The sequence below is a fragment of the Hemicordylus capensis genome, chromosome 3 (assembly GCF_027244095.1).
Source record: "Hemicordylus capensis ecotype Gifberg chromosome 3, rHemCap1.1.pri, whole genome shotgun sequence".
NCBI classification, from domain to species: Eukaryota; Metazoa; Chordata; class Lepidosauria; order Squamata; family Cordylidae; genus Hemicordylus; species Hemicordylus capensis.
In genome coordinates, this window is record NC_069659.1 from 112,394,219 (window position 1) to 112,406,416 (window position 12,198).

The following is a 12,198-nucleotide window of genomic DNA, read 5'->3' on the forward strand; positions in this document are numbered from 1 at the left end:
AACATACTCTATTAAAAAGTTACAAAACTATTTTTAAAACATCCCATCCGTTTCACATTGAGAAAGTGAGAGCAAAATATAACCTGAAGGTGAGTTCACTAACACTTTTTGCTTGACACTTGAGCCTGATTTTAACTAGTAGGGAATGAAGTTACAGGATGAATCTGACTCTATATTTAGGAAGAACAACTGTAAGCTATGACAGGAATTCTCTTTTACGCTTGGCTTCTGGACTCAGCTCTGCGCCAGCCCTGGAAGTGCTCTCAGTAGCACACACAGGCACAAAGGATTTCATCTGTTCCAGCCAGCTTGAAAAGATCATAGGCAAGATATCAGCTGATTGAAGAAGGTGTTTTTCCCCAGCACTAAAAGGAGGTGACTATATTCACTCACCTGACGGGTTGGAACTTCTCTTATATAAACAATCAGGTACATAATGTAAGCTAAGATTGGGGAGGAGGGGTGAGTTATTTTTAAAAATGAAAACTTTACCTGGGAAAACACATTCATATATAGCTACGAGGTGAATAAATCAACTACATTTATCTTGATTTTAATCTCATACACCAAATCAGTATGCTTAACACAGGCTATTACAACAGCTATATATCTAGGATAGTTTTCAGTTATTTGAAAATAAGACAGTTGCTCTGAGACTTAGCAGTATCATGAGGCCAAACTATACATGTTCAATCAAGAATCCTATAGAAGCATACTTTCTACAATTGGTAAAACTAAAATCCAGCCAAAGGTATACTTTCTCCTTTTTTCTTGTTTGCTTCAGATTGTTCAGTTTAGATTTTGTTGATAAACAAGAATTAAACGTTTTAACAACCCCTATATGAAATCAGAAATGCTTATGAACAATTGCTATAATGTAAATCATTAACTTTACAGTTACTGTCAGTGAACATTTTACAGTGTCATTGCACTGTGAGCAGTAAAGATTGAGCATAGGGCTTCCTCCTGCTGCTTTCTGTATAGGCTAAGTTCCCAGAGGTGTAATTCCTATTTAGGTTTTTAATATGGTGATACAGCATGTTCTGTTTATAACATTTGTATTGCTCATAGGCATACAGCAGAAAGGTGGGCGGGAGTAAAGAGATGGCATTATTGGTTCCTCTTCAATTGTATCTAAAGTGGGGTTATGAAAGATGGAAATTATGAAAGTGCTTCATGTTCATCACCTTTTTTAAAGCAAATAGAAAAAGCCATTCAGTGCTAACAGCTGCACATCCTTCTACAGCCTCTCAGGAATTATTTTTAGATGAGGCCAAGAAAACTCTTTCTTTTTAATTCCTTCTGATCCTTTTGCCGACTTGGAATCATGAAATTACATATAAGTAAAATATTAAATAGTTCCAAAAAGAAACAACAGTGACATTGCCTCTAATATTTGATGGTAGATGCAGGTAATTAAAGATGTGAAACAAGTGTGTGCATGCTGAAGTGTCTCCTTTTTTCTCCTATGGTCTCTTGCACCTTCTTAATGCCCTCAAAGTACCTGCAAGTTACTGGCTGAAAATCAGGTCCTTTGTTTGGACTAAACCAATGAGAGACTAAACCAATGAGAGAACCAGAGTGTGTGGCTGGGGAAAAACACACCACAGCAAGTCACAGAGCACTGACTCTCTGGTTTTACTGAAATGAATTAAAGTGGTTTATTCTGTCATTAAGTGTTTTACATAGTAAATAAAAGAAAAAATAGAACTTAGATTAATGTCCATGAAGGTGGGGGGAGGCTACCTAGGATGGATCCTTACAAGGCTTCTTCTTTACACACATGGGTAAAATTATCACCTGTTCTTGAGTCTCCCTATTGACACAGTGATTGAAAAATGTTCAGTCTGTCACATTCAATCATACCAAATTTTCATCCTTATTATCATCATTATTCAATACAGATATCTCCCATGATTTTATCAAAACTATAAGTCTGCATTTCTTCTCTGGTACGCCAGTAACTTGTTTTTCTAATTGGCAGTACCAATATATAACTAATGGACAAACAACACAATTAGTACAAAACTTCAATCTATAAAAGCATTATTATTGTTTAGGGTATATAATTGTCCATTAATATTTTAGTCTCTAAAACAAAATTCAGATTCCAATCAACCTTCCAATCAGTAACTTTGGATTATAGGAGTTGTTGAATAATGTCCAGCAGATTCCAGAAGCCATGACATATGTTTTTTAAAGTACAAAGGTCTTGTCTTTAGGCTTGCAAATAGTCTGTACATATCTTCCATATGAACATGCCCAGATAGGGAGGCTTTTCTCACTAGGGCTAGACTGCTCATGAGAAGCGGCAGGATCCTCTTGGATCCCTCCCCTCCCACCTAACCCCCTTAATAACCCCGGCTGTTAGCCTTAACCCAGCTACCAGGAATAACAGAGATGGGCACATAGAATGCCCATCAGAGGGGGGAAATACCCAATGCTATGTGCGTGCTGCGAGTTGCATTGAAGGATGCCTGGTGGCAAGAACAACAAGTTCCAGCTCCAGATCCCTGCTCTAGATCTGCTCTGCTGTACTCCATGCTTCATGGAGTAACATGGAGCAGGGCTGTCCAAGTGAGCCCATGGGAGGCACGCCAAAGCCGACCTGCTTGGTCATCCAGAGGGAGGGTAAGTGAAAAGCAGCCTTCCCGCTGTGGCCTCCCCACCTGCCCAGGGCAATCATGAGAACTGCCTGGATGATTTAATTATAGCTATACTTGACTCCATCTTGTCTATTCACCCTTACTCCTTCTATAGAGTGAGTATGGAGAACATAGGAAGCTGCCATATACTGAGTCAGACCATAGACCATCTCACTCAGTATTGTCTACATAGACTGGCACCGGCTTCTCCAAGGTTGCAGGCAGGAATCTCTCTCAGTCCTATCCTGGAGATGCCAGGGAAGGAAATTGGAACCTAGATGCTCTTCCCAGAGTGGCTTCATCCCCGAAGGGCTCACACTTCTAGTCTCCCATTTATATGCAGCCACGATGAACCCTGCTTAGCTAAGGGGACAAGTCATGCTTGCTACCACAAGACCAGCTCTGTATCTGCAAGATATTTTAACACATCACAGTTATTCTGAATTTGGTCCTTTTCAGGACATGGGAAAATTTCTTTGACCATTATTAAAAATATTTTTATCTTGGTTCAAGACTTGGTGGTTTTTAAACCCATCAAGAAATGATTCAGTACCCTACATACATATAAAGGGACTCCAATGAATTCCTTATACATATATGTAAACTGCCCTGAGACATAGGTTTTGAGTGGTATAGAAATATGCTAAATAAATATGTCCAAAGGAAAAAAAATAATTAAAACCTTGAGCTCAATATTTTAAAAAAAGACAAAACCAAAGATAACAGTCAGGATCCAAAATGGTCATATATGCCCATTTCCTCACAAATAGCCAATAGCAACAGACCAAAACAAAATTCCATCTTTATTTAAATGACTGAACCACCATATTTTGCTTTCCCATTTCTTCATTTGGGATCATGATGCCACTGAGACCTCCCCATTCTGGCCTTTCTGATTTGAGATCTCATTGCCAATGAGACCGCTCATTCCCCTACATTTATTTATTTATTTATTTGATTTTGATACTGCCCTTCCAAAGCGGCTCAGGGTGGTTCACAATTAAAACAAACTATTAAAACCAATAACAGTTAAAACAGAAATATAAACAATATAAAACATCAATTAACAATTAAAACATCATAAAAACAATTAAACAATCAGAACAATTAAAAAAAACCCCTGAAAACCAGGTCATAGCATTAAAACAATTAATTAATTATTTAAAAACGCTGGAAGGCCAGGCCAAACAGTTAGGTTTTAAGGGCTCTCCTGAAGGTCTGTAAGGAATTCAGATTGTGGATTTCTGCTGGGAGTGCATTCCACAGCCCAGGAGCAGCTACAGAGAAGGCCTGCCTCTGAGTCGCCACCAAACGAACCAGTGGTAACTGGAGATGGACCTCCTCAGATGACATATCCATACTCTTCCATTTTCACAGGATAGCTAGTTCTTGTATATGCTCTTGCTTCAGAAATGTTACATTTCACATAAGTTCTTTATCACATTCATTTCCTTTTTAAAATCTCTTGCTACCTAACAAAACTTTTGGTTGGGATCCCATCCAAATCATGTTCATAGATATAGTTAGAGATGAAAAACCAAGAAATATATATTTTTTAATCAAAAGATGCTAGGAGCATTAAAAACTGCTAGGGTCTTCCCTCCAGTCTGTGAGTTCAGAAAAATAAAGAAGCTGTTCTCACATGCATGCTATTCTCACATGCGGCTAAAGGGGCCCAGCCCGGTTTCCACCGTCCGTGTGAACTGCTGGGAGCTGTGTGGCTCCCAGCAGCAAGCCCAGTTAATTCCCCCCTCCCTTAAATGAGGTTAGTGGAGTGCATGCTCCCCTAACCCCATTTGTTTGATCATGCCATGGCGACTGACGAGTAACCCCCGACTGGGCTCTCGGGCACACAAGGAACAACAGAGTCTCTGTGTTTGAAGGTGTAATATTTGACAGCACACAGCATTTTTCATCACTGCTTTCTGTCGAGGCTCTACCTTGTAGTGAAGGCATTTGGTCACCTGAGATATTTGCATCAATTTCACGCAAAACTGCACTCTCAGTTTCATTCTGCTCTGGAATGGGCACAGGCATCATTTTACAAAGTTCTTGTTTCTAGCTAAACACAGGCAGTTCAAAAACATTTGAGTTGGATTTAACTCTTGACTCTGCCTTTTGGTCAGAGCCTGGATGGCTCTGAGAAGTTAGCTCAGAGCACTCTTCCCTGCATTCTGCAACAAGGAAAATATGCAGCTTCAGGAGTTACACTGGTGTCGCACAACTGAACTGCTTATTGTATTGATATCTCTCGTCAGTTTTAGTCTTCTCCCCCACTTGTGATCGAGTAACCATCAAGATCACACTTACATCAGTTTCCTTATTTATCTTATCTATCATCAAAGTATTAAATGGCTTGCTCCCTGGCCGAACCTCTTTTGCATGAACATTTTGTTTACCAATAGAATGTGGTTGTAATGAAGTTACTCTTGTTCCTGGCTGATTACAGGGGTCACTTTGGGCAGGACACCCCTATGTTTCCCAGGCTTCGGCATGCGGCCTTACCTCACAATGTAGCATGGGTGTCAGTCTTTCTTAATGGTATTTTGTTTCCGCATCCAAGCAGCAATCATCCTGGAAGAGGGTGTGTGTTCCAAGGCACTCATCTGTGTAGAGGCTGGAAAATACTCATTTATTTTCAGTCATATAATGCCGGTCTGGGATACCACATGCCAAGGCTTTCAGTTCTTCAGTTAAAACTTGAGTAGGGGCCTTATGCAGAGGCCTCTTGTAAAGCCCTTTTGTAACCAAACATCTCCAAAGTTGTATTCGAAGGCTCAGTCCTTCTTCTTAAGACGCAACATCCTTTCTTCTCCACTTGTTATTCCTTCAATGCCTCCTCTTCATACTTGTATCTGTCCTTGGAGTCCAACTGTCCCTTTCTCTCTGCCAGCTATGATCCCTAACCTTTCCTCTCCTAAATTCTACACAATCTTCCTATCCAGCACGATCGGAATAAGGTACAGGTGTCAATTTTTATCATCAGCATCTTCTTCTTCTTCTTCTTTTTACAAACTGTGACTGGATATGAATCTTTAATATATCCAATACTTGTATGATCCAGCCCTGCTGGATCAGGCCCAAGGCCTATCTAGTCCAGCATCCTGTTTCTCAGGATGAGGCCCACCAGATGCCTCTGAGAAGCCCACAGGCAAGAGGTGAGAGCATGCCCTCTCTCTTGCAGTTGCTCCCCTGCAACTGGTATTTAGAGTCATCTTGCCTTGACTAGTAGCCATGGATAGACCTGTCCGTGAATTTGTCAAAGCCACTTTTAAAGCCATCCAAGCTAGTGGATATCACCACATCCTGTGGCAGAGAATTCCATAGATATATTAGGCACTGTGTGAAAAAATACTTCCTTTTATTGGTCCTAAATTTCCTGGCCTTCAGTGTCCTGGGATGATCCCTGGTTCTAATGTTGTGAGAGAGGGAGAAAAATTTCTCTCTGTCCTCTCTCTCTACTCCATACATAACTGTATACACCTCAATTATTTCTCTCCATAGTTGCCTCTTTTCCAACCAAAAATCCCCAGATGCTATAACTGTGCCTCATAAGGAAGGTGTTCTAGGCCCCTGATCATCTTGGTTGCCCTCTACTGCACCTTTTCCAGTTCTACAATGTCCTTCTTAAGATAAGGTGACCAGAACTGTACACAGTACTCCAAATGTGGCCTCACCATAGATTTGTATAAGGGCATTATAATATTAGCATTTTTATTTTCATTCCCCTTCCCAATGATCCCTAGCATGGAATTGGCCTTTTTCACAGCTGCAGCGCACTGAGTCGACACTTTCCACGAGCTGTCCATCACAACACCAAGATCCTTATATTTGAAGTTGGGGTTTTTTGCCCCAATATGCATTTTATTTTTATTTTATTTTGCATATCACATTGGTATATGTCCTGCTTTAACTTCTCATTTTCATCATTTTATTTTAAGCATTCAGCCCCTTGTTTCTCTTTCCACATCCTGTAGAGTTTGAGGCCTTTTCTTTCTTTTCTGTCAACTTCAAAAACTCTTTGTCATTGTTTTCTTGTAACTTCAAACATGCCTTATCCTTCTCTTTTTTCAACATTAAACCATCCTCTTTCGGCTTCAAACATTCATCAACACATTCTTTTTTAATTTAGAAGAGTCCTCCTCTTTCTCTCTCCGCAGCCTCAGTCTTTCCCCCATTCCTTCTTTAAATCTTTCTCCTTTTGCAACCTCCAAGAATCACTTTCCCATTCCTGCTCTTACTTTAAACATTCATTCTCTTTTTCCTCCCGCAGCCTTAAGCATTCATTCTCTTTTTCTTTCTCCAACTTCAAACATTATCTTACTTTCTTTGTATGTTCTTGTTCCTTTTGCTACTCATCAATATGATTGATCCAGATTTAAAGTTAACAACCATAAACAAGCTTCTCATCTTTGTAGCCAGACCTTTTCGTATTTTTCTGAGAATATCAGTCTAGACTCATACTTACACCTCGATGCACAAAAGGAAGTGTTAAAGAGTATTTTCTCCAGGGTTTAGGCCCTGACATTTCACAAATCACTAAGTTTAAGTAGCCAGTATAGGAGGAGGACGATATAAGGGCAGTGAACACACAAAAGGGAATGCCTCATCTCTGCTGCTAAGTATCTTGATGCTTCAAAATACAGTTAAGCATATTGCCAATTTAATTCTTCTCTCAAAATTGGAAATCAAAATCTTAAAAATAATCTTCTAAATTTAAAATCAGGAGCCATTTCCCAACAAAGGGAAGCAAGTCTTTTAAATAGTTCTTCAGAATCCTCCAGTCTGTTGTGGAAACACTCTACATTCCTTTCAGTCTTCCCAGCTGATGCTTAAAATACATAGCTCCACCAGAGGAAAGTGAAAAATCCAGATTCAATACAACACCATCTAAAAAGCATGCTAGCTAAGTTAAAGCCAGTTTTAAAATTCAGCTTAGTACCAAAACCAGTCATTATTTATTTACTGTGCCTCACAAACCATGTATTCCCAAATTAAAGGGAGTGTGAAATGTAGTTTTGCTAATTTTAGTTACAATTAGCAAACTTTAAAGAAACATGTCTTTAAATTCCTCTATGAATTTAAAAAGACCAATTCTCCCACCCAAGGCATAAATTTAAGATTCATTGCTTATGAAATTCTTTCGCACTTGCTTGAACCTGCCCAAATAAAAATTTTCTGACAGTGGTGTCTAACTCAATCCACTCTAGGGATATATTCTAAGATCATTGCATTCTTGTGTGTGTCCAATACTTTTGTATGTGTCCAATATTCTCTCATGGCTTTCTGGCCAACACCAACAAGAAACCAAAAAGATCCCCCACCAAATTGACCACTGACCAACAGGAAATAAACAAACACAACCTAGTCTAATAGATCTATAGCTGGAAATATATTCAATAGAAACAAAATCAAAACAATGGGAAATATTAATGAAACTGTATACTCAAAGAGGAGCAATAATTCATTAATGTGGAAATAGATATTAAACACAAATGAATAAGTCCACACACTGTATAATCATGTGGAAATGGGTATGAAACATGAAGAATAAACAAGTCCACAGCAATGGTGACCCGGTGATCTCCGAGATGTCTCTTTTCCAAGTGGAAGTAGAAGTTGATTTTGTCAAACTAATACTGATCCACATGCTCCAATATCCTAATTCTTATACAACCTCTTCAACTGCTTCTAGAAAGTTATCTTGAGCAAACAGGTATCAATGGGAGGAAATTTGGCTGGAAACAAACCACATACCAACTCATAGAGTGCTGACTCACTGGTTTTACTGAAATAAAGCCGTTTATTCTGGCATTAAGTGTTTTATGCAATAAATAATGGAAATAATAGAACTTGGATGAATGTCCATAAATGAAGCATAGAAAGAAACCATTGTTTTCATCACAAAATTATAATCGTTTCCACAATTGTGCTGTTAATCAGACTCTTTCCCCTCCTCCTGCTTAGATCACTTGGAAGCTCTACTTGTTCCCATCAACAGACAGTACTAACGAAAATTCACAGTCAAAATACAAAGAAATAAATTTAGATATCTGCCAGTCTTCAAGCTGAGGAGTCTATAAGTCTATAAGTCTCCAGAAGCTAGAGGCCATCTATTAATATTACAAAAATATTATGATAGAAATAAAAGTTTGCTTAAAAAGCAAAAAGCAAAGGGAGGTTGAAAGGAAGCTTCTCGAAAGAGTTTCCCTTCATCCTGAATAACTATTCATCCAAACAATGAAAAGAAAATCCAAAAGCACCCCCACCACCGTCACACACACAAAGTCCAAAACATTCCTTAACCTACCAGGCCTCCAGCCTTTATACTCCAACCTCTTAGGCCTCCCATTGGCTTGTTTATCTCCTAGCAACCCAGCCATATTCATATCCATATTCATATTAATTAGTTAATTAAATTCTGTCTTGAGTAATGACGACTCGGGACATATTCAAATACTGTCTTGAATTGCTCTCAAACTTTCCATTGTGAGCAACCAAACAAGCTCAAATGGATCCGAGCAATGTATCAAGAAGGTTGGTTATCTGGACCCTGCAATCCTCCCATGGTAGCTAATGTTCAGCCTGCCATGAAGCAGTTAAGGAGGCTGTGCATGTGGAGCACCGGGATCGGGGCTGATCCCGGCACTGCCCCACCAAGAGCTCGAAGTTTCCCCCTGGGCTATTACCTAAGAGTGCAAGCATGCCCTTCTACCCAGATCCACAAATGTATGTCTGCTCAGGCTGTAGGCAACCCAAGCAGGCACAGAACCAGGCACCTAGAGCATGTGGCTTGTGGGGGGATCCCCCAATGCAGTGTGCTCATTGTGTGGTGCATTGAGGGACCCGGGAGGCCACAGCCTCCTTTCCTCCCACTCCCTTGCCGCTCTGAGAGCCATCATGCTCCAGTTGTGTGGGTGCATGACACTGGCAAGCCCAAGAGCGGTTTGTATCATGTGGGGGAAGGCCGGATGGCTTCTGCCTTTCCCCCAGCCTTCCCCAGGCCAGGTAAGCTTAGGTCATGTGAACAACCTTACGGTCTTTCCACTGTCTGCTATTGAAATGTCTGTTGCTTTCCATACACCAGTGTTAACTCGTCGAAGAAGCAGTATTGCTCTCACTCCATCAAACTGCTGACTTGTCTGAAAAGTGAACAATAGCTCAGAATTATGTTCTTAACTTAGGCTACCTAAGATGGATCCTTATAGGTAAAGTCTTCTGGGCACACCTGAGTAAAATTACCAGCTGGTCTTCACTGGCCAATACAAGTCCCTTTTCTTTTCTGGCTCTTCAACTTAGTGTCATACTGATGCCTTGGGCAGCACCAGTCCATCTGGTGGCTATGCTTGTTTACCAGTTATAGACCTGGCTGGGCTCCAGAGGCTATGCTGTGAAGGAATCTGCATGCAGCATGCAAGCACCAGCATATTTTGCTGCCTATGAATGGATCTATTACAGTATCCATGTACTCAATATGTAAAGACGTAATAGCCTTGATGCTAAACACTTGATTGCTAAACATATTATATGCCTGGAGTTGTGCTACAGGGGAAGGGAGAGAACTGAACGCAGCCCAGGAAGGTTGTCTATTTTTACACATCAGCATGCTGTTGTCCTGGTTTCCCTAGCAGTAATGAGGTCAGCACAAACTAGCAGGAAAGACTGTCTCTGCTAAAAGTAATCCTGAACTTGTATCATGTACTTCTCATGAAGAATTTGGGTGTGATTGCACATGATTCTTATTTTCACTCTGCAGTTAAAAGATTTAAGCCTCTACACTTTAAGGATGGGAAAGGCACTTGGAAAAGGATACATAATAGGGTGTCATGGCTACAACTTTGAAAAATAAATAAAAGTTATTAGTTTTTGTTCTCTCAGCAGCCCATATTATCAGGTGTTTAAGTAGTTTGTGTGTTGGCTTCAGGCTGCAGTTGTCCTTTACTCTAGAGGTGTATTACCTTCTGTTGTAATGTAATGGGGCTTACAAACCTTTTGACATTTTTATACAGAGTGAATTACATTTTTATCAATAATACCCAAGTTACAAATACATGGATTTCCTGGCTCCTGTTTGTAACTTGAAGCAAAAATATAATGTTAAGTAGCTGTTCCATGAATACGTGTCATTTGGATGGAGCAGTTAACTTCTCATTTACCATTGTGTTGTGAAAGTGATCTTACTCTTTCGGCCTATGAAAAATTCACCAGGGAAGCTCAGATGTTCTCACTTCCTTGCAGTATTCTGTGGATGTATCTAAGTAACTCTGAAACTGAGACTGAAAGACAATCTGGACGGACGAATAAATACCTGCCAAGAAGCAGCTTGGGTTAAATTGTAGTTAATCAAGCCCTGTTTTCAGAATGTCATTGTAGCTCATAAGAGTTTTTTATTTTGCTTGCAGGGACAAGTCTCTCCCCTTAAAAATGTCAAAACAGCCAGCTTCAAATGTCAGAAGCATTCAGGTAAGACACAGTATTTACTAATAAGTAATAAATTTGGCTTGGGAAAAAATGTCATTTTGATAAGGGCTTTAGTGTTAACTACACATTTTTTAAAAACATGCTGACAATGCAAGTAGATGCATTTTGATTCAGGATTAGACTTGTGTTTACTTATTTGATTATATGTATCAAAATATAATTAATTAGTTAAGCTTTTTTGGATGCCATACTAAGCATGAAAGAACAACTGACAGAATTGTTATTAGATTTAAATCTGTTACCTGAAAGAGCAGTGCCTCTGTCCGATTTTGGTGGATTCCCCACTGCCCTTGCAGCCTCCATCTTGTACATGCCATGGAGTGGCATTTCAGGGGGCTACAGTGTGGAGGAGGGGCCAAGAAAGTCCCCTTCTATAAGCTTTGTTGAACTTGTGGTTGTTTGGATGCAGTCCAACAAATAGCACACACAGTATACTGTTGTTATAACGTGTGTCAGTACAAGGCATCTTCCCTATCCTCCCCCCCCCCCACTAAAGCCAGTGCTGATGATTAGGAGACCATTGGCAATAACATGAGGTGGTGCATGGAGGGCTGCAGGGCGAGGGGAGATATTTGGGGAACCAGTGGCATTTTATGGGTGCAGGAACTTTGATGTACATACTTTTTTGGTCAAAAGTGGCTTCCCACTCACATCAGTGGAGGATACCTATCCCCATGGGTATTCCTTTGATGTGAAGATTTGCTCCCTGTACTGAAATGAATGGGGAAGTCTGCACATGTAGTAGATTCATGTACTCATCTGAGTTTATATGGGGCTCTGGTACACAGTGGTGTGGGTTTTTTTGTCCTGCAATGCCCTTCTCATGTCCATTAAGATATTCATTGTGCTCACTATATTCATTATGTTAAAAGAGAGCAGAATTAGAATAAGCATATTTTTGTAAACAGGGTCAGTGCCAGGGGTCAACATTATTGGGCAATTCTCTCTCTCTCAAAATATTTGCTTCCTGCTGGTAAATAGACTAATATATTATTAATTTACTGAAACACAGAGATATTTCTTATACTAGGCAAAGAAAAGAAACTATACATTATGTAGTAAAGTTTTACAT

The 12,198-nt window shown here is 39.9% G+C and overlaps 1 protein-coding gene across 3 annotated transcripts in view; it reads left to right on the forward strand.

Annotated features, from left to right (window-relative positions):
• The first annotated feature begins 229 nt into the window (after positions 1-229).
• The window catches only part of SMPX (small muscle protein X-linked), a 65,647-nt gene continuing 53,678 nt past the window's right edge, over positions 230-12,198 (forward strand). Inside the window, exons 1-2 of one of the 3 annotated variants that reach the window (XM_053306549.1) lie at positions 230-375; positions 11,048-11,108. In XM_053306549.1, coding sequence (XP_053162524.1) covers positions 11,070-11,108 — 39 coding nt within the window. In that variant the 5' untranslated portion in view covers positions 230-375; positions 11,048-11,069. Of the gene's footprint in view, positions 430-11,047; positions 11,109-12,198 lie in introns of all 3 variants that reach the window. The other 2 variants (XM_053306548.1, XM_053306547.1) reach the window with 2 other exon arrangements.